This window comes from Siphateles boraxobius, unplaced genomic scaffold (genome assembly GCF_051911475.1).
Source record: "Siphateles boraxobius isolate OS27281-9 unplaced genomic scaffold, OSU_SipBor_1 21, whole genome shotgun sequence".
Classification (NCBI taxonomy): Eukaryota; Metazoa; Chordata; class Actinopteri; order Cypriniformes; family Leuciscidae; genus Siphateles; species Siphateles boraxobius.
In genome coordinates this window covers 2,167,768-2,190,520 of record NW_027508822.1, presented here as the reverse complement: position 1 = coordinate 2,190,520, position 22,753 = coordinate 2,167,768, and the positions used below count along the sequence as shown (strand labels likewise).

The window sequence follows — 22,753 nt, the reverse complement described above, 5'->3', positions numbered from 1 at the left end:
AAGTCCTTTACTACAGAAGATGAACTGAAAAAGCAATAGAAAATTCACACTGGAAAAAACAACATTCAAAATATTCAACGCAATTATCGCATCATCCATTTTTACTGTCATCCTTGGGCTTGCCTTACATTATAGGATCACACTCTTATTCACGCAAATGCTTTTAAACCATTCAAGTGCGACAAGACAAAAGAGAACGTGCTGTCTGTGAATGTCCTGTCTATGTGACACACACACGACGCACAGAAAGACTCGCGCCAGTATCGTGTTCACTTTCACGCTTGAACACACAATTAGGCAAAAATGTCAGATTTGACGAGTATTCTCATAAGAGCAGTCTTAAATGAGTTAGATAACATCTTAAAGGACAAGTTCGGTATTTTACACTTAAAGCCCTACTGTTTTAAGATCGTTTCTGATGAAATAGAACGGTTAAGATTGAAATTTGGACAAATGCTGCTGTCCCGAGAATTTTCGGTTTCTGTATTAGCACCCCCCCACCTCCACAATGGTTTCATAGGGGCACTAGAACAATCATTCATAAAACGCATAAAACTTTAGTTTACAAAGACGTGAAACTCACCGAGTGCTTTCCAACAGGTTTTATCGTAGTTTTTGTCCAACTCCATTGACTTTATTGCATTATCGCCACCAACTGGGCTGGAGTGTCTATTATTCAAGCTCTCAACGGAAGAATGTCCGGTTGTGAGGCGTTTGGAAAAATAGGTCCACAGTTTTACATCGAATGGTAAAACACCTGTTGGAAAGCATCTTTTGCAGCGATTTTGGTGTGAGCATATCAGTGAATATCCCAGACTGATTGTTCCAGTGCCCCTATGAAACCATTGTGGAGGTGGGGGGGTGCTAACACAGAAACCGAAAATTCTCGGGACAGCAGCATTTGTCCAAATTTCAATCTTAACCGTTCTATTTCATCAGAAACGATCTTAAAACAGTAGGGCTTTAAGTGTAAAATACCGATCTTGTCCTTTAAATGAGCTTAAAAGAGTTGTGAGAAAATGAGATGCGCTACCCGTCGTTTTTTATAGTTATACAAATCATTTAGTTCAGATAGAGAACAGACAAACTGAACTCGTCTGCTCAATTCAGCGTGAGCCGAACTACAGTCGCACTCGCAGCTAGAGCTGGGTATCGTTCTAACATTTCCAACAGCAATCGCAATACCGATATCCTGACCTCGAGACTTCGATGGTTTTCGATACTAATTATATTTTTCCACTTTAACAAGATTACATTACAAATAACCAAAAAAAAAAAAAAAACATTGGTTTTATTTTTTCAGTTTGTTGTCTGTTTTTATGGACTCATATAGTCTTTTCAGTCTGTAAAAAAAGCACCAATGCAAAATTTTTCTATATATCCTTATTATTTAACAACATGTACTCTTTACGTCAATGAGCTCATTGTTTCTGCCTTAAATTAATACTCTGTTTAAATTAATACATTGTAGCTAACTGCGTGATTTGTATATGTACATTTCTGAAATACATAGACACAGTCACCTCTGATAACAGATCACTCAAAGTCTTCATGTAGACACATGCATGTTCGGTAAAGCTGCTTTGAAATGATATGTATTGTGAAAAGCGCTACACACAAAAAAAATGCAAATTGAAGTTAAAATGGACACCGATAATGATATAACCAACTTTAAATATGTTAAAAATAATCACTTAAATTTAGCACTTGCAATCTCACCAATAAGTTAATTTAAACATTTTCATGACTTTTAATTTGTTAAAAAGTCGTTGATTCCTGAATTGATTCTTATTAGGCTCACTAGCTGATTATAACAGCTGTCTTTTTTACCCTCCAAATAATGCTGCAAACATCAATAATGGCTTTAAGTTGTCAATGCTGGCTAAAGACCATGAAATAAGAAAGATAATCCAAGGCTAGCTGTGCATTAAATGATTTGAATGCACTCCGCTTAGAAGATGCCGAAAGACATAGTATTATTATTTTATAACGGATTTCGCCCAAATTTTCAAAGATCTTTTGAAAATCACTGAATAATTTGCACATTTATGTAAGAGCATGTAAATGTTGCCACTGCTAAAATCATCAACCATAACCAGATCTGCTGTCTGGACTTCTGATGTACCGATAACTAAGGATCTGCATCTGTCACATGACAAAAGACTCGGGAGGTAAAGTAATAATTTTCCTCATACATTATCTTTGGAAACATTATAATGATTTCCTAATTCGGAATATGATCAAGATTGCGTAGGATGACGTTTTCAGGGCATTTGGCTGTTGAAAATACAACATTTAACGCCTCTCAAATGAAGGAAATTACTTGAATAAAGATTAGTTGATTTTGATGAACGAGATTGTACGAGAGAATTATTAAAATGACCCCGTCTTCCAATCACTACCAATAACAACCTGAACATTTCAGTATGTTTCCAACACCAGCCAGTGATTGTGTGAAATACATGCATTTGAACCTCATTTAAATGAACACAAACAGATATTTTCTGTGACATTTCTGCGTTGAGTTGTAAAGTTCCTTTATGCATACGTAATCCTCAAAAACAGTTCCTTTCTGCATAAATACTGACCACACAAACACAGATGAGGAACACAACGCAGGAGAGAAACTGTTTGTTGGCATCTTGACACCGAAACTCTCTGAAAGTGCAAATGGAAATATAGAAAAACTTGGGAAATGTACAGAGAACATGAGAAAAGCATTGATAATATCTATGAAAATTATGATGCTAAAAGAGGTAAATTTGAAAGAGAGATCACGGACTGTAACGCAACGAGAATCCAGTCATCTGAACTCACAGGTACTTTTTCAGAGATTATTAAGAATACATTTCATCACATAACGTAACGTAACAGCAAAAATGGAATTAATAATGACCTACATTTCCGTGCTTTCATTTACTCCACGCTATTTGAAGTGATTAAAGAGTATGAGTGTGTGTTTGTTGATCTTCAGGAGCTGACGGTGTGAAGATCATACGCTTCAGAGCAGTTGCTGTGTGTTTGATACTGCTGTGTGTTCTTCTGCTGACTGCAGTCATAGTGCTGTGTGTCACGTTCATATCCACGAACAATGAGAGAAACCGGCTCATATTCATCAATGAGAATCTGACGAGAGAGAGAGACGAGCTAAAGTGGGAGAAAAACGATCTTCAGATGAGTCTTGGTAACATGGGTGCGTTTCTCTGGTCATTTTAGTAGATGCTTCATAGCAGGAATAGGATATGGTTAGTATTCATAAGCAAGTGTAATTCTACATAATATGGACCACATGATAAGTTTCTACAAAAACTCTAAAATGTAAAGTGACGTTTACTTGCCATTTGGTCTACTAGTTGTATGTAAAGTTCCTGTTGCGTTGGGTTTAAGTGTCTTAAATTGAAAGAAATATAAATTAACTTTAAAGACATGTGAGTCAAGTTTAAAATCCAAAGGAACAACTCGACCAATATAATTGGGAAAACTGCTACATGTGATCATACAACAACTTGTTGGCTATTTGCACTAAGTACAAATTGCATTAGATGCTGTTAAATAGTCATTTCAATTGGCACAAAAAAGTAATTTCTTTGCTCTAACTTCACTAATTTCTTTGCATGAACTGGTTGTGTTTATTCTGTAGATGGATGGACTTACTATCAGTCCAGTCTTTACTTCTTTTCCTCTGAGTGGAAGAGCTGGAATGAGAGCAGAAGATATTGTAGAGACAGAGGAGCAGATCTGATCGTCATAAACAACGGAAATGAACTCGTGAGTGTGAGAGAGGTGTATGTGAATTTAGCGGATATTGTCAGTGTATGATATAAATGTGCTGTGGTTTCACATTCCTAGGAGTTTGTTAACAAGGTTGTAAACAAAGAGTTTGATGTATTCTGGATTGGTCTGAGTGAAGTGGAGGGCGTTTGGAAATGGGTTGATGGCAGCGCACTGAACTCTAGGTGAGAAATCACTGATTATTATCTAATAAATGATTCTCACTGCCAGTATTATATATCACACTGAAGGCAGCACTGAACATCTTATGTTGATCTGTAGTTTCAGGTTCCGGGAGTCTTCAATTAGATATATAGGACAGAAGGGTGCAATAAGTGTTTATTCATCATGGTGTTATTTTTTACGTGATCAAATTTTTAGATGGATCTGTGAGAAGAATATTTTACCCACTAGAAACATAACACACCTTTTGTAAAATCCAAATTTAACATTAACATACTTTCTTGAATTGCTGATGAAATTTAAATATATTCCAGTAAATACCTGTATAGTACTTGACAAACACATATCCTCGATTTATTGGCCTATTATCGGACAGCTCTTTGTTTTATGTTTATTCTGTAATAAACTATCTTTAAACTAACAAAACTTGTTGCTTTGAATATTTACAGCATATATAAATAAATACAGCATATATATATATATATATATATATATATATATATATATATAAATACAGCATATATATATATATATATATATATATATATATATGCTGTATTTATTTTTTACAGACATTTCCTTAAACCCTTAAACACAATGCAATGAGTAGTCCAAATATATGGGTGATATAAAACACCTGTGAAAAAAAACGATATAAACCATTTTTTAATTTTTTTCAGTCTTTTTTTTTTTTTTTTTACATGAATTTATACAAACATGTTCATCGGGACATATTTTATGCACTTTCTTAGAGTATATATACAATTTATATTTCTCTAAAAAAAAAGGTCATAATAAAAACCACCAGCCGCTACAGTTGTTGGCACAGCAGTTCTGTGTTTGGGGCTGTTGTGTGGTGTTCTGCTGGTGGCCGTCACAGTGCTGTGTATAAAGTTCACAAAATAACTGTTTCCGATCTGGAAAGAGGCAAACTGTCTCAAAAGTCTGAGTAAAAATTGACAGAAGAGAGATAGCAGTTATGGAAGGCAAAACCATACCCCCTCGGCTCTTATTAATGCATGGTGTTTCCTTCAGCAGCATCAGTGAATGTTTCAACCTTTTGTAATAGTTGTGTTTGAGTCCCTCAATTGTCATCAGTGTGAAAAGATGGATCTCAAAATCATACAGACAAAAGATGCTGGAAAACTGAAGAATTTGCAGGACCTGAAGTAGTACGTCATCTGGGGACTTTTCATCCAATGTCTTTCAAAAGCCACGAAGTCGGACTACTCTGCTGGCGTCCTGTTTTCCGCATACTATATAACAGAGAAGTATTTGATTTTGAACATAATGTCAAATCAAATAGCTACCATGTTGACAAAAGAATAGCGGGTACAGAACAAAGGAAAAACAGGAACCAATAAATAGCAACTAAAAGTCCATGAAAGTGAAACTAAGATCACAAAAAGTTAATGATATAATTCTTATTTTGATTGCATAACGATAAATTACTGTCATTTTTGCTTCAGGTTCAAGAAGAGTCTAATAGTAGGCTGGATAATGAAGTGTTTCTGTGAGAAGAGCATTTTATAAAATTAACTGATACATTACATGTTGTCTATAAGAGTGAGTCTTCAAATCATTCATTCAATAACGATGGTTCATTTATGAAACAAGGGACTCGCTTTATGAGTGAGTCATTGGCTGTGTATGAAATTGCCCTCATTCACTATTCCCTATTTTACTCCACTCAAAATATTGAGTGAAAAAGAGCGAACAAATTTGCAATGCTCCTTATTGCAATTCATTATGTGACTGGATGAGTGCACTTGATAATGCCCACTATGGTTTCTGACACCACTACTTGTGTCGTATACTATAATCGTTTAGTCAATCAATTCGTTCAAAACACTGATTCTCTCAGGAATGAAACGCCACTACTGTGTGTTGGTCTGAGAAGCGCAACAGCTTATTCTGCTACGGCTTCGCTTGGAACTATTTACGTTGGTTGAGCAAAAATATACAAAGTATCTGACAATACTGTGCAAGTTCCTCAATGTCAACTTCTTGTTTATTCAACTGCTTTTAAACAGGGTTGAATACAATATACTGATCATCATGTCCGACGTGTTCAGGAAGTGACTCGAGGAAGCTCAATAACCAGAACTGATGCTGTTAGTTATTCTCAACATCTAGCAAATGAGAATGACTTGGTCAGTCAAGATGGTGATGACCTTTGAAGCGTCGGGAAACACTCAATATCACATAATCAAGGCACAAATTCAATTCTTCACAGCATTTACATTGAGATTATAATGAGCCACGTGAAACTTTTTAAATCTAAACATAAATTATAATATAGATACATATGAAAAGAGTTTAACAATAAACAGCACCAAATGTTTCCAGTGTCAAAGTATTTATGTTCAGTCAGTTTCTGCGCATAAAAACTATAACGTTATTGAATAATTACATCATTGCACAATGAATGTAGTTATTAGAAAATCAAACTATATTTGAATTCATGGACATATTATGCTGCTGTAGTCATTAGCCTCTAGAGATTTATGGGTGTCTGTTTGTTTTACTATATTGCATTATTATGTATATGTGTTATATTATGAGAAATACCAGTATTGTCTTTCCATAGCATTGCATTGTTTATGCTTTTGATCTTTCATTCAAAAAATGCTCAAATCCATGATTCCCATTCATATTTATGTTTATTTGTTTTGCCCACCAGGGTGACTAGAAGCATGTAATTGTCCAGACGTGACTTCTTGTTCCACAGGAGAATAAATATGAGGAAACACAAAGGCCACATTCTGTTAATGATCCATCATAATGAGTCAAACCAAAGAATATAGTTCTGATGTGCTGCAAAATATTGTTGAGATTCACAAAATAGAAAGTGGCTGCAAGAAAATAGCTAAAGCACTGAAAATCCACCATTAGGGCAATAATTAAAATGTTCCGTGTATGTTCCTGTCAAGTCTTCGTCGTCGTTTAGGAGTCAATCTTTGATACCAATCTTTCATTTGAAAGCCACGTTTCTAGCATCTGTAAAACCGCATTCTTGCATCTTAAAAATGTATCTAAATTACATCAGATGTACATTCCTCGGGAAAAGACTTTAATGCTTTCAAGACTGAATTTTCGAAGACTGACGGCTTGTTTACTAGAGGAAACTATATTATCATACCAGCGTCTCTTCAAGGAGAAATTATTGAACAAATACATGAAGGACATCTGGGCTTGACCAAATGTAGGGAGAGAGCACAGATATCTGTATGGTGGCCAGGTTATCCTCTGAACTAAAACTGAAAATTGAAAAGTGCAAATTCTGCTGCAAACATCCAACCCCCCTTACCTGATAGACCATGGCATATTTATGGGATTAAAAAGAAAAAACACTTTCCAGATATTTGTAAATCCTACTTACACTTACAACCACAGCTAAACAAGTTCTTATCAAGCTCAAAGTAACACTCGCACGATTCGGCATCCCAGAAGTAGTCGTTTCTGATAATGGGCCGCAATTCACGAGCAAAACAATCCAGTCCTCGAGCCATGCGCTACATTTTTGAGCATGTAACTTCAAGTTTGCATCATCCCTCGAGCAATGTACTTGCAGAACGTGCAGTCCACTCAGCAAAAGCCATCCTAAGGTAAAAAGACTCAGTACTAGCATCAACTGGAGTGAGCCTGGCAGAGCTTCTGACGGGACGGAGACTCAGGAATACCTTTCCAACTCTGCACATGAAAATTATGAAGATTGCCTTTATTTTCAGTAACACGCCTAAACAGTTAAATAACTGGAAAAATGTACATTTGGCGTGAGTGCATTTTTTATGGAACGCCACACTTCTAATAAAAATCTGAAATGGTACTGCATTTTCTCTGTAAAAACAACAACATTGTTATACAGAGTAGAATATTTTATTCAGTATTTTACATCAATGAATGAGAAACATTAGGATGGAGAGCATTTTTTGTTAGGATCGTTTCTTGTCATTGTTGACGGTCATGTTGTAATGAAGCTATTGATGTTTTTTGAGCGTGAGTTGCTCTAGATGTCAATAAAGCTGCTAACAGGGATTGAAGAGTAATATTACATGAGCAAGTGAAGTGTCTATATAAATCAGTTTATTCATTTATTATGGCTTCATTTGGATCTATTTTGTTGAGAGAGAAAAAACAAACGAAAAAAAAAAAATTCCATTACTTTATAATGCCAAAACATTTAAACTTTTACTATGAAAATTGCACTGAAATCACATCACATATTTTATATATATATATATATATATATATATATATATATATATATATATATTAAAAAACGGTTCAAGGGATTATCAATATTAGTTGATCTTGGTCAAAGATTTCAGTGAGTCTTGGTGGTTGTGAATGTGTGTAGATGTGTGTTAATTACTGTCACAGTCCAGGTCACACTCGCTCACGATCAAGCTTCTGATTATCAGAAAAATTAGACACTAAAGACCATCCGTCCTGATTATACGACACACTCCAGACATCAGTGATACAGAAATCACGTCCCTTCCTCTGCTTTGATGCTGTAGTTACTCCAAGAGTCCAGCTCTTTAACCTCCACATCCCAGCAGTGTGTTCCTGAGTTAAAGCCCTCTGAACCCACAACACAGGGTACAAAGTTAAATCTCTCTGGATTACCAGGAACGGGTTTATTGTTCTCACTGTTTCTCACACTGGTCAGATCTTCAGACAGGACGAGATCTGGATTCACAGTGTTTGGATCCAGAATCACAGGAGCTGATGAGACACAATCAATCAAGAGTGAACCCAACACAGATTATTATGAATTATGACATTATGAATTATGTTTTTATAGTAAAGATGAGCTTGATAAACTGATATTAACAAAATCAATAAAAACTGAACTGTAGAGATCTGCTGTATCACCCTAACTGTATATATCATGTTCTTTTCTTGTTTACGGCTCATTTTGGTGCAGTGGCTCATATGGATATTCACATAATGCTAAAATCTTTAACTCTCCACCCATCCATCATTTCCAGCTCAGATCTTCCGCTGTCAGACTCACTGTTTTGGACGATGTCCTGCATCTTCTTCCAGACTCTGAACGGCAGGTTGCCCAAGTATCGCGGCACATGAATCAAAGCTCCAGAAGGCATCTGTGGATCCGGCCGTGAGATCTGGACTCTGGAGGAACATTCAGGAGTCAGAACTGCAGTGGCTTTGGGTCAGAACCAGAGAGACCAGAGACAGGAGCAGATCACTCACCTTTCCATTGAAACTGGAAACTCCTGCAGAACAAACACACCATTATCATCAAGAACTCAATCAATCAACCAATGATCTGAAACCAGACCTTCAGAAAGCAGACGTCATTGGCTTTCATCTTCTCCTCCATGTTTTTGATTGTGTGTGAAAGAGCAGAGATGTGTGTGTTGATCTCCTCCAGCTTCTCCTTCATCCTCTGCTTCTTCTGCTCCTCTTCCTCCCTCAGTGCAGTGACTGTAGCTTCTTCTTCATCTCTGAGAAACTGATGAAGCTTCTCAAACTGATGTTTAATCTGACGCTCTGTGTGCTCAGCTTGAGACTGAAATCACATCACATTCACTTCAATCATCTCAATCGACTCAATCAACCCTTCACATCATTCATATCAGAGATAAACTTGGATATCCGACATATAACGGATTTAGAAGCAGATCGCGGCTTGTCATTTACAGAAATAATAAACTGGAATCTATTATATCAAATCATAACTGTATAAAGTGATCCTACAGCTGTGATGAAATTAACTCAAGTTTCGGTTTCCTCACCTTGATGTGTTGAACTCTTTTCTCAAACTCTCCTTTCTTTTTTTCATTGTGTTGAAGTTTCTCTTGTAAGGACTTCAGTGCTGTATTGAGCTCCTCCTAGAATTGAACAAAAAATACATAAAACACCAGATTACAGTGAAGAAAAGAAGACAAGACAATACAGTGATATGTTCATATACGGCTGTGAAACGGTATTTGCCCCCATCTTAATTTCTTCTGTTTTTTGTATGTCTTATAATAAATTATAGGGCTTACACTAACGGTTATTGTGGTAATCAAGTCAATTATTCTGACTATCAAACGCCGACCACTCGGTCTGGTTCACAAATTATGTTTCACAACCAAACACACGCGAGAAGTGATAAGTAAATAAGACCGGATTTCTCACGCGAGACTAATTGTTATTTGTTAAAAAATGGTAGCCTTTAGTTTTCTGACAGAGAAATGATTCACGTTCATCCAGTGTCAGTGTTGGTTCTTTAAAATATAAGATGGATAAACTCGGGCCTCAGTTGGACTCATTTATTTAATGCGCTGTGAATTATTATTAAACTTTCCGGTGTTATGAACATCACTACCTTTGATACTGATACTTATGGTTACCTAAATGTGGTCGTGACTTTTCATTTAGCCCTGGCCAAAAGTTTTTAGAATGACACAAATATTAATTTTCACAAAGCCTGCTGCCTCAGTTATGATGTCAATGTCACTTTTATTTGTATAGCACTATTAAAACAACACGTTGACCAATGTGCTTTACATCACCATCTTAGTAAAATAGACAAAATAGTAAAAAAGTAATAGAATAAAAACAATAATTTTCATCAAAAATAAGAATAGGTCATGGCAAATGTGGCTTAAGTTGTACTTTAAAAAACATGTACAGAGTCAGTGTCCCTAAAAGGGCTGCACAATACATCGAAATTATCGAAATATCCTAAATGTATATATCACGATATGCATATCGCTACGGCTTGCAATAACTTATGAACAATAGGCAAATAGAAAATCACTCACTGCTCTTGGCTGAATAACTTTTGTAGCTTTAATTAGAATCAATATATATTTAATTAATATAGTGAAAACTAAGTAATTTTTTGTTGTTGTTATTAAATAAACCTAATGTAGGCCTAGCTGAACCCCGTGGTTTTACACTGATGTTAAAATAACACTTACGTCTTATGCTACAGTCACCTTCATGTATAAAGCGCTTTTTTAACAGTATGGATTGTTTCAAAGCAGCTTTACAGTTATAGTAGAAATTACCGTAACAGATTGTTTAGGCTGTACAACAGCATTAGGATAAAGTTATTGTCCAGCTAATGTTAGTTTTGATTGAAACACAAAACAGTGCCTGGTGTCTCGAGAACGCGCTCCCTGAAATAGGTTAGTTAGTGGCATGGGGAACAAAACAATTTTATAAAACAAATTTTGGGTCCATGGGTCAAAATTTTTGTTCATTATTGCAATATGGCATAGTAACATCTGACAAAATATCTGTTAGAAATATCTTTCTCCTTCAGCATACAAAACAATAGTCTATGTATGATTTTTATACTAGGCAGCAAAACTGCCACGTCTGTACATTTTTCCTTTTGTGTTGAAGCTAAACATCTGGTATCCGTTAAGAGAGGACTACTCAGCCCCTCCTTTCTCAATGTTCGTTCCTTTCTATACATTGTGTGTTTGAAAAGCTCCTAGGATCCAAAGGATCCTGTGGAAATCTAACAGGATATTGCCCATATTAAGAAGCTGTTATATAACGTCTATATGATATCTATGATGTAATGTTTGATTTTATTGGTTAGACTTGTATTCTTTTGTTTAAGACTTTCACTATATAAACCCTAGACAAAGGATATTGGGTTGAGCTTCTACTCCAACCAGCGCTGGTTTATTGTATTATCTGTTCATAATAAAGGACCAAGAATTGGGGCACTTTTCGTTTGGACCATTTCATTTCCATTTCTAACAATTTGGGTTGCTCGTCCGGGATTTCTCCAGACAGGTAAGAATTAAATTTTTTTTTTTTTTACAAAAGAAAAGGTTGATTCTTCCTGTCTGCTGAGAAAATTTTACCTATAGTGCCGTGATTTTCACCATATTTGGTGAAATTTGTTTGTTTGTCCGTCGTATATGCGGGACGCCTGTCCGTCGTATATGCGGGACGCCTGTCCGTCGTATATGCGGGACGCCTGTCCGTCGTATATGCGGGACGCCTGTCCGTCGTATATGCGGGACGATTTGTCCGTCGTATATGCGGGACGTTTGTCCGTCGCATAAATAAATGCGGGACGTTTGTCCGTCGTATAAATAAATACGGGACGTTATCCTCGTGTTTGTGTTTGAACGCGGGAAGATCGGAAGGAAAACTGATCACTTTCCTCCGGTTGGAAATATAGATTTGACACGAGATATTCGGTTTTTCTCTTGCAAATTATATTTCGATTTACCTTTGGTCTTGGTTATGGATAGATAATACATTATTTTATTTTATTATTATTATTTTTTTATTTATTTATTTTTTTTTTCTCTCTCTCTCTCAGTTTTTCTCTTCTCTTATTTCTCTCTTTATTGGCCAATTTACTAACACAATTAATTTTCTACTGCATGTTTTTTATTTTGCTTTCTATTTGGCCATACTTATTTGTTTAAGTTGCATCACGGAGAAATTTTTGTGTTGATAATGGGGAATAAAATTAGTCCACCGTTAAAAGATGAATCTCCGAAAGACTTTATGATTAGAAATAATCAAGCATTTTTTACGGAGCCATATTTGTCAAATTTAGCTGGCTGGTCAACTGGCAAAACACAATTAGATCCGTTTCCCCGTGACGGCTCATTCAAAGACGCGGATTTACGCGCAGCAAAAGATATGATTTTTGGAAATTGGGGCGACCCCGATTGGGATTATTCTTACATGAAACAATCTTATAAAATTTGGAAGGACATGCAATGTTATTGGAACAAAGGTCCACAAAGAGTTGACAATACAGGCAATAATATGATTCCACAAACTGAATTGGCTGTGAGAGAGAGTGTAGTTTCTGCCGTCCTTTCTTCTCCGGCCGAGAGAGACAGAAATTCTCTGCTAGGGGAGGGGCTCTCGCAGCCTATGGAGGAGAAAAAAAGGCTCTCACAGTCTGTGGAACAGAAAGTTGTCCCGCAGCCTGTTGTAGCAAAAACCCCCCTACCTCCAAAATACGAGTGTATTCCGACTCTTTCTGAACCAACAAAAAATAGATTGTACCCCGATCTGACGACTGCGACTTTGTGTCCTTTTGTTGAAACTTCAGAAGGATTCAAAGTTCATCCATTGCAAATTTCTGAAGTGATGGCAATTTCTAAGGAATTGCCAGACCCAGCACGGTCGCCACATCAATTTGTTTCGATGCTTAAACGCTTAACGGCGTACAGCCAACTTACTGGTCGTGATTATCGTTTTATTTTGACTAAAACGTTGCCTGCCGACATTACAGAGGAAGAATTAATTGCTGAGGTTGATTTGTTAGACCCAGTGAACGACTCACCACCCGTCCGGGGTATTGTGTTTAAAGATTCGGATCCTGTTGATTTGTCCGACCCCACAAGCGCATTTAGGATCGCTGATTACGGGGACTATAATCCCGACTGGATTTGGGCCAGTCCTGGTAAACTGAAACTATTTTTTAAACAACTGACTGCCTTTTTAGTGAAGTTGTCTTCTGCTAAACAGGACATTTCTCACGCAGCGAACACAAAGCAAAAGGTGGGAGAAAGTCCACTTGCATTTTTTAATCGATTTCGAAATGCTTGGATTCACGAATCTGCGATTCCTATTGATGAGGATAATTGTTTGTTGTTTGTGAACACGTTTTTGAATAACATGCACAACGAGACTGCACAAATGATTCGAATCACTACCACCAACATTAGTAACATTTCTGTTGATGAATTGGGAAGACGCTTGCGTGAACTTTCGTCTGCTGGGGCATTTGACCACTCCAGAGGAAAAGTTCCCGCAATGTTTCAAGTTAGTTCCGCTGTCCAAAATCGCCCGCCACCCAATGACGGAAGGGACATAAAGTGTTTTTTCTGTGGGTGTCGCGGACACACGCAACGCTTTTGTAAGAAAAGAGCTGAGAGATTTCAGCGAAATAATGATAAACAGATGTTCAGGCGCTCTGATGGCCCGATGCCAAAACCCCCTCCCTTCATTCCTCCCTCTGAAAGACAGAGACCTGTTTATCCAAACGCATGGCAAAAGCAATGACTGTGCCGAGAAAAGGTGCTGCATTTTTCTGATAACTTTTCACAGATTTCAATGAGTTATGCAAACAAGTCAAATGTTTTGCCCTTTATTGAATTGAATGTTGACCACAAGCCATATGTTTTTTTAATTGACAGCGGCGCCTCCATCTCATCGCTGTCTTCTACTGTGTATGAGGGACCAATTACAGGAAAAAAACTAAATTCTATAGGAATAGACAATGTTCCTGTGGTTTGTAATTTGACACCAACTTTACCAGTTACCTCTAATGATGTACCATCATTATTCAAAATGCATGAGTTTGCAATAATTCCCGATTCTCCATTCTGCTTGTTAGGAAGAGATTTAATGCACAAGATGGGTGTTAAATTGGAATTTGACTCTGACTCTTTGCAACTCATGTTTCCAGCAGCCTTTTCTCTTACGACCGACACAGGAAGTGCTCCCTTCGAGGATGTGTCTGCAACTGAGCTCGGACAGGAAGTTGCTGGGGTAAACCCGAAACTGTGGGCGGCGCATAAGGATGACGTAGGCCTACTCGACATTCAACCTTATGTGGCTAATTTGACAACGAATAGGCCTGTGTTTCAAAAACAATACCCGCTTTCAAAGGAAAAAGAGGAGGGAATTCGACTTCTCATTGATCAGTTTCTGGCTCAAGGCATTCTGGTCCCCACTCATTCACCTTACAACACACCAATTAATCCAATCAGGAAAGCAAATGGTTCTTGGCGCTTAACGCAAGATTTGAGAAAAATTAATGAATTGATAAAACCACTTGCTCCCATTGTGCCAGATGTACAGACTATTATTAATTCTATACCTTTGGAACATACATTTTTTTCTGTTATTGATTTATGCTCCGCCTTTTTCAGCATTCCTGTTGACCAACGAACACAGCCACTTTTTGCTTTCTGTTTTCAGAATTGCCAATACAGCTGGACTAGATTACCCCAGGGATTTAAGGACTCTCCTGCCGTTTTCTCCGCTGTAGTGCACGCAACGCTGAAGGATGTCAGACTCCCTCCTGACACCTGTCTGCTCCAATACGCTGATGACATTCTCGTCACTGGTGCTTCTGCGGACCTGTGTGCTGCTGCCACTACTATTGTCTGCAACGTTTTAGCAGAGGCTGGTTTCAAGGCATCTAAAGAGAAACTTCAGTGGGTGAAGAGGAAAGTCACTTACCTCGGCCATGAACTGTCACAAGGCCAAGTTCGCCTGTCGGCGGACAGAGTCAAAGCTATCGCTTCGTTCAAGCACCCATCAACACGAAAGCAAATGCAAAGCTTTCTGGGACTGGTCAATTACTGTCGATCATGGGTACCGAACTGTTCCATGTATGACAAAATCCTGCGAGATGCTACGCTGGATGACAAAGAGGACATTACATGGACAAGTGAAATGGACCAAGCGTTCAGACATTTAAAGTCCTCCCTGTTAAGGCCTCCTGCCCTCGGCCTTCCGTCCTATACCGACGATTTTCACCTGTACGTGCACGAAGGTGGGGGCACGGCCGCGGGAATCCTGGCCCAAGAGCATGGGGGTACCTTTCGTCCAGTAGCTTATTTGTCTAAAACTCTTGATCCAGTGGCTCGGGGACTCCCGGCCTGTTTACGTGCAGTGGCTGCTGCAGCGATCATGGTACAGGATGCTGAAAGGGTTGTTTTATCACATCCACTCACAGTTCACACACCAAGTGGGAACAATTATGCGAAATATTTCTACTCAACACATGTCTGCTCAACGCCGTTCTGGCTATGAGGCTATATTATTAGCAACTGATAATTTAACATTGAAAGTAACTTCTGTTATTCATGGCCCTACTGTACATCTGCACAGGTTGTTGACGGATGGTGAATTTGAGAGCGATGACCACGACTGCCTGACCAGACTCCAAACTTCGACTGCCTGCAGGCCAGATGTGTCTACATCTGTCCTGGAGGAGGGAGATAATTGGTATATAGACGGATCCTGTTTCAAGCCAAATGACAATTTATACTTGTGTGGATATGCTATTGTTGAATTACCTGATCGTGTAATTGAGGCATATTCGTTGCCATATAAATCAGCGCAAGTAGCAGAATTAATTGCTCTAACGAGAGCTTGTAAATTGGCAAAAGGTCAGTGCATCAATATATACACTGACTCCAAATATGCGTACGGCGTTGTCCATGATTTTGCTAAATTGTGGGAAGAAAGAAATTTCAAAACCTCCGACGGAAAACCAATTTCCCATCATAACATCGTGGCCGAGCTCATCAGTGCAGCACAGCAACCATCGAAACTTGCTGTTATTAAAGTACCTGGTCATAAAACAGGTGACTCGGATGAGGCTAAGGGAAACAGGTTTGCAGATGAAGTCGCGAAATGGGCTGCTAAAGAAGTAATACTTAGTCCATATGTAAATGAACAGAGCACCGAGGTGCCGATGATGAATTCGTCGCTAATTAATGATTTGGACATTAAAGTACTACAAGCTAACCCTACGCAAGCCGACCTAATTCATTGGGCCGCGAACGAAGTAAAACCAGATCAAGCTGGTATTTTAAGAGACAAGCAGGGTAGAATCGCTCTACCAGCATCCACCGTTGTAATGCTGTGCAGGCATTATCACGGGGTATCACACGTGTCAAAAGAAAAAGTGATCCAAAATTTGAATCAATCATACTGCATAGCAAATGTTCGAAAGAATACTTTGTTGATATTGGATGCTTGCTTGGTGTGTGCACAAACAAACAGACACAAGGCAACTCGCCATGACGCTTTACCGCATCCCGAGCTTCCTTTTCAATATTTACAGATCGATTTTACACATATGCCTCCATGTGGAAATAACAAATATTTGCTCGTGATTGTTGATCGATTTTCGAAGTGGCCAGAAGCTTTTCCGTGTGGTAAAGAAAACGCGCAGACGGTAGTAAAGGTTCTTGCAAAAGAAATTATACCGCGTTTCGGTATTCCAACCGTTATAGCAAGTGATAATGGAACTCCGTTTGCTTCAAAAGTCACACAATTATTAGCCAAAGAACTTAATATTAATTGGCACTTCCATATTCCCTATTCTCCGCAATCCTCAGGGAATGTGGAACGGACCAATAAGACGATAAAAGAACGTCTGAATAAGGCGTGTCTAGATACAGGCAGAAATTGGGTTGATTTGCTGCCTACCGTATTGACGGAAATGAGAATGTCTCCATCGGCAACCACAAAAATGTCTCCATTTGAAATTCTAATGGGTAGACCTTTCCCGACCCCTTGGGTCAGAGGTCGCGCTGGCAATCTCTCCACAGGTGACACGGAGGTGATCATTGCAGATTACGTGGATTCCCTAGTTAGAACGTTGAATGGCATAAATGGTGATGTCTCTCTCTCTCTCCCTCTTCCTTCAGAAAAGCCAACGCACCCGTTTGTTCCAGGACAGCAGGTGCTCATAAAGTGTTTGAAGCCCACGAAACTCGGTGAGCCGAACTACTTAGGACCATCCACTGTTATCGCTGTGACGAGGACAGGTGTTCTGACTGATCTCCAGCCCCAGTGGATCCATGCTAGCCGAGTGAAAGCAGCCCCATCCCAGGGGAACGCATAAGCCTATGCGGAAGTGGTGATCGAAAGGAGAACGAGGAAGAGAAGCAGACGAGTAACGAGATTGCTGATTGAAATTAGCAATAATTATCATTGAATACATTAAGCCATGTCTGCAAAGTTGATAATATGCCTGATCGTGCTGACAAGCATGCTCATATATACACAAGCACTTATTGGCAGTGGCAATGAAACTTGGTTGAAACAGGAAGACGAACCACATGCGTTTGCTTCCAATATGTGGTGGAGGTTAGCCAACTTCACTGCTAAGTCTACAGGAAAACAGGGTGACTGTTATGTTTGTACAAAAATGCCACAAAGTGCTTCTGGACCTCATGTAACTGTTCAATCGCCAACGACAGAAGAAGAACTGTTCTGTCCCTTATATCTTAGTAATATTGGTGCACTTGCTCCCCAAAATTCAACAGGAAATTGGACTTGTCCTGGTAATCGGGTATTGACAGTTGCAGTACAAGTACATGTTAAAGTGGCAACTGTAGGTCCTATTCCAGATTCGTTGTTCTGTATGGAAAGAAAAATAGGAGCCGCAACATTGGGTTCAATTCCTGAGAATAAATGTAATCAAATATATCGCCGTTGTGAAGTACGAAATATGCCCTGTTGTTTGAGCTGTTTGACGGGAAAAGGAACATTTGACGTGGAAGAATGCTCAAAAAGATCTTCACTCCCTCTAACTACTCTGCATGCTTATGCAGGGGCAACTCCCGAAGAACAAGAATTATGTGATGAGTATTGTGGACTTTATTCGGGTAAAAATTGTAATAGGTATGTGCCATCTGTAAAAGGAACAAGAGCTTTGAAAGATTGGTTTTGGTTATGCGGGCACATGGTTTATACCTCGTTACCTTTTAACTGGAGTGGACGATGTGCCCTAGTAACTTTGGAAGAATATTCTATGGTTATTAGACAACAAAGAAATGATAGAGTAAACAATCAAAGGAACACACGTGCTCTCTCTGACCGCAGTTCAGTTAGTAGTTTGGGTAGAGATAATCCAGTACCAAAAGAACACCGATTATGGACTGGTACAGAAAAATTCTTTGAAGGTATTTTTCCAATGATAGGTGTAACCAGTCTGCAAATTGAAGTAGAAGTTACCAGATATGAATTGATTTCCTTTATTAAAACTACAAGGAACACTTTAGCTGGTGTAAAAGAAGAGCTTCGAGCACTTCGCTTAACTGCCTTACAGAATCGTTTAGTCTTGGATCAACTTACCGCTTCTCGCGGAGGAGTATGCGTGATTGTTGGAATTTCGTGTTGTACGTACATCCCTGACAATGATGCAGATGGTCACATTATAGCTGATGGAATAGATAATATGACAAGAATTGCTGACGAGCTACAGAGGAGAGAAGTGAGCGATAGAAGTGGTTTTCTAGATTGGATCACAAATTGGAAACAAATGCTTATATCTGCTTTAATCCCAATAGGAGTTATACTTTTAATCCTTGCATTTATTGTTTGTTGTATTATTCCATTTATTAGGATGTTGATTCATCGTGCGATGAATACATTTGTATCCTCCCAATATGCTTTGATGAACAGAACTGTTAAGTATTAGTGATTTTGAAGGAAATGTTTGATTGAAGAATATCTCATGTATTATGGTACTAGAATGAGTATGCTGAAAAGTATGTGATACGATAATTCTATTATAATCATCTTATCAAAGTGGCCATTGTTAGAAATATCTTTCTCCTTCAGCATACAAAACAATAGTCTATGTATGATTTTTATACTAGGCAGCAAAACTGCCACGTCTGTACATTTTTCCTTTTGTGTTGAAGCTAAACATCTGGTATCCGTTAAGAGAGGACTACTCAGCCCCTCCTTTCTCAATGTTCGTTCCTTTCTATACATTGTGTGTTTGAAAAGCTCCTAGGATCCAAAGGATCCTGTGGAAATCTAACAGGATATTGCCCATATTAAGAAGCTGTTATATAACGTCTATATGATATCTATGATGTAATGTTTGATTTTATTGGTTAGACTTGTATTCTTTTGTTTAAGACTTTCACTATATAAACCCTAGACAAAGGATATTGGGTTGAGCTTCTACTCCAACCAGCGCTGGTTTATTGTATTATCTGTTCATAATAAAGGACCAAGAATTGGGGCACTTTTCGTTTGGACCATTTCATTTCCATTTCTAACAATATCTAAAAACACTGAAGCAGCAGACTTTGTGAAAATTAATATTTGTGCCATTTTCAGAACTTTTGGCCACGGCTGTATTTAAAACTTAAAACTGCTGAATGATGCAAACTTTTTGAAACTCACACGTGTAAGCAAATGCTGAGCTCAGTCCTAAACAGTGACTGTGAATGCAGATTGCACATTTGTATATTATATATTATATTTGTATTTGTAAGCCCTATAACAAAATGTTTAAATAAAACTTTGAAAGATTAAATGACAAAAGTTATTATTTATTGCTAGGTTAAGTAAGGTTATATGATTATATGAATGTATAATTAACTAATCAGAAAACAATAGATTCAATGTTAAAAAAATGGCCACATTTTATATTAGGTGTCATTAAATTCTATGTGCTTACGTGTTTATTTCATATTGCAGAATATTTGTGCTGCTATTGAGATGGGATACAGGTAAGGTTAACATAGGTTTGGTGGTATGGGTAGGTTTAAGGGTGGGTTAAGGGAAGGTCAACACTGTAATTGAAGGAATTAACTAAAGTTGTAGTTACATGCAGGTACTTTTAACCCCTTAAGCCCTGAGGACAGTTTTGGAGTGGTTTTTTTTCTGAGTGACACAAAACTAAAGACTCATAACTCCAAAACTATGACAAGGAGAGTCAAAAGGTAGGTGTCGTTTGATACATATTTTTAGAAAATATAAATTACATTAAGACATTCTCATGCTGAGAAACAGCTGATTTTTTTTTTATTATGATTTAGCATATCTTTCTTGTTTGACATGCGGTAGGGGGAAATTCTTTTTTGGTAAAGTGACAACTCCATGAGGAATAACTTTAGATCTGAGAGATGAATTATGCTGAGTTTGGGCTCTTTTTAATCATGAGAGTCTGCGGTAAATAATGATGTTCGACAAAAAGATGTTCCACAAATGCATGTTTCATGGAGTTATGAGCTGAAACGTCACATCAGTGCACCATCTGTATACTTCATTGGATGTGCTCCTGTGCAGGTTCATGTGTTAGAGGTCCATGAGGAATATCTTTAGATCTGAGTGATGGATTATGGTGAGATTGGGCTCTTTTAATCGTGAGAGTCTGCTGTAAATAATGTTGTGCCATTTTCTATGATCTGTGCATGCTTCATGCAGTTATAATCTAAAACGCAATCAGTATATCTATATACTTGGCTACATGCGTCTATGGGATTTTTTTGTGTCAGAACTCCATGAAGAATATCTTTAGATCTGAGTGATGGATTATGGTGAGTTTTGACTTATTTTAATTGTAAGCATCTGCTGAAAATAATGATTTAGCATTTTGAGCTAATGTTATTGCTGCTAAAGGGGGGCACATTCTTTTCACAAATGTGAAAGGTGTTAAACTACTGGTCTCAAACTCAATTACTGGAGGCCCACAGCTCTGCAGTTTTGCTCCAACTCTAATCAAACACCTGATCCAGCTAATCAAGGCTTCAGGATTACTAGAAACTTGCAAGCAGGTGTGAGTTGGAGCTAAACTGTGCAGAGCTGTGTTTTATGTTGTATTTTGTTTGAAGATCTACAACTATTCAGTATGAGACACACAAAGAGAAATCAGGATGGTGCCAAATACTTTCACAGTACAGTATGTCATAAGAAGTTGAGTAGTTTAGTTTAGTTTATACTTTATTAGTCCCATCACTGGGAAATTTGTCTTGGACAACGTGCAAAGCCGTACATACAAACAACATACAATAAAAGCGAATAGAAATAAATAAAGTTATAAAAAACACTGTGACAGTCGTTACATACAAACAACACACATTAAAAATAGAGAATAAGTGAAGGTAAATACATGTGGAACACAATGGCAATTCACAGTGTTTTATCTCTATTTAACGCTTTATTTAAAACTAGTATTGATCTGTCTTACCTTATATGTTGAAACTGCTTCACCGATGGGTCTAAATTTATGATTGTCGTGTTGTTTTGAATCTCTGCACACTAAACACACAGGCTGTTTGTCCTCCAGACAGAAGAGTTTGAGTTTCTCAGTGTGTAAAGTGCAGATCTCCTCAGATCCTGATGAATGCCTCTCGTTTCTCTCCTTCAGCGACGACTTTTTTAATGCCAGATTACATGGAGGAATATCTTTTGAAGGTTTCCTGCAGAAAGGACACTCCTGAGTTATCTTGGTTCTCCAGAACGGTGTAAGAAACTCTTTACAGACACTGTGACTACAGGATAAAATAACAGGATCCTTGAAAATTTCACAGCATATGGAACAAATATAATCATCTTCAGCTACTGAAGCCATTTTCACTGTGAAATATACTTCCACTTTATAAATGATTGTTACAAAAATGTATATCGTAATGTTCAGCTTGGAGTTGTCAAAAGTACCGACTTTGGTACAGAAATTTAAAAAAAAATGCGACGATACCAGCATTTCCCTCTAGCATTTTGAGCGCTGTTGAACAGATTCTTATACACCTGTGATCAGCCATTGTGTTGACGCACTCAACTGTGATTGGCTACAATGATCAAAGCTTCAAAAATATGTTTTCTTTGACGCTTTTCACCGAGCGTTTACACAGATGCACACGGGAGCATTTGAAACACCGCCTATAAGCAGATCGCTAATGTATCCGCCTGTGGCCGGTTTCGCTGATAGACACCTCCTTTTAAACGCTCCTGTGTGTATCTGTGCGTGTGCTCAGTGAAGAGTGTCAAAGATGGCATTGTTAACCACTGTAGCCAATCACAGACATATATGTTGAGTGCGTCAATACAATGGCCAATCAGAGGTGTTTAAGAATCCGTTCAACAGCGCTCAAAATGCTAGAGGGAAATGCTGGTATCGTCGCATTTTTTAAATTTCAGTACTGAATTGGTATCAAAGTTGGTACTTTGTGACAACTCTAGTTTAGCTGTCTGGTCAAAAACAAACTCAAAAATCCTTCTCAATATCTTTTTTTTCTTTGTCCTCCGATGATCGCTGATTCATTTTTGCTTTTGTCGAGACACTAGTGTTAGT

The 22,753-nt window shown here is 38.0% G+C and overlaps 3 protein-coding genes and 1 long non-coding RNA gene across 5 annotated transcripts in view; 1 reads left to right on the top strand and 3 right to left on the bottom strand.

The window, feature by feature from the left end:
- Positions 1 to 412: 412 nt before the first annotated feature.
- Positions 413 to 624, bottom strand: LOC143746142 (uncharacterized). The gene is made up of 2 exons (XR_013206455.1): positions 580 to 624; positions 413 to 501 (listed from the first exon to the last, which is right to left on the bottom strand). It is a non-coding gene; the product is annotated as an uncharacterized LOC143746142 (long non-coding RNA).
- Positions 625 to 2,605: 1,981 nt separating this feature from the next.
- LOC143746122 (C-type lectin domain family 4 member F-like) lies at positions 2,606 to 4,380 on the top strand. Its single transcript, XM_077237890.1, has 4 exons — positions 2,606 to 2,819; positions 2,975 to 3,193; positions 3,641 to 3,768; positions 3,850 to 4,380. The coding sequence occupies exons 1-4, from the start codon at positions 2,696 to 2,698 to the stop codon at positions 3,958 to 3,960; spliced, it is 582 nt and encodes a 193-aa protein (XP_077094005.1). The 5' UTR covers positions 2,606 to 2,695; the 3' UTR covers positions 3,961 to 4,380.
- Positions 4,381 to 8,257: 3,877 nt separating this feature from the next.
- Positions 8,258 to 9,185, bottom strand: LOC143746059 (E3 ubiquitin-protein ligase TRIM35). Its single transcript, XM_077237776.1, has 3 exons — positions 9,178 to 9,185; positions 8,978 to 9,096; positions 8,258 to 8,685 (listed from the first exon to the last, which is right to left on the bottom strand). Exons 1-3 carry the CDS (start codon positions 9,183 to 9,185, stop codon positions 8,447 to 8,449), a joined length of 366 nt encoding a protein of 121 aa, XP_077093891.1. The 3' UTR covers positions 8,258 to 8,446.
- Positions 9,123 to 22,753, bottom strand: part of LOC143746076 (uncharacterized) — a 189,292-nt gene continuing 175,661 nt past the window's right edge. The window contains exons 3-5 of one of the 2 annotated variants that reach the window (XM_077237799.1): positions 21,650 to 21,881; positions 9,723 to 9,818; positions 9,123 to 9,496 (exon numbers count right to left, since the gene is read on the bottom strand). In XM_077237799.1, the coding sequence (XP_077093914.1) occupies positions 9,242 to 9,496; positions 9,723 to 9,818; positions 21,650 to 21,881 (583 nt within the window). In that variant the 3' untranslated portion in view covers positions 9,123 to 9,241. The remainder of the gene's footprint in view (positions 9,497 to 9,722; positions 9,819 to 21,649; positions 21,882 to 22,753) is intronic. The other variant, XM_077237798.1, reaches the window with a different exon arrangement.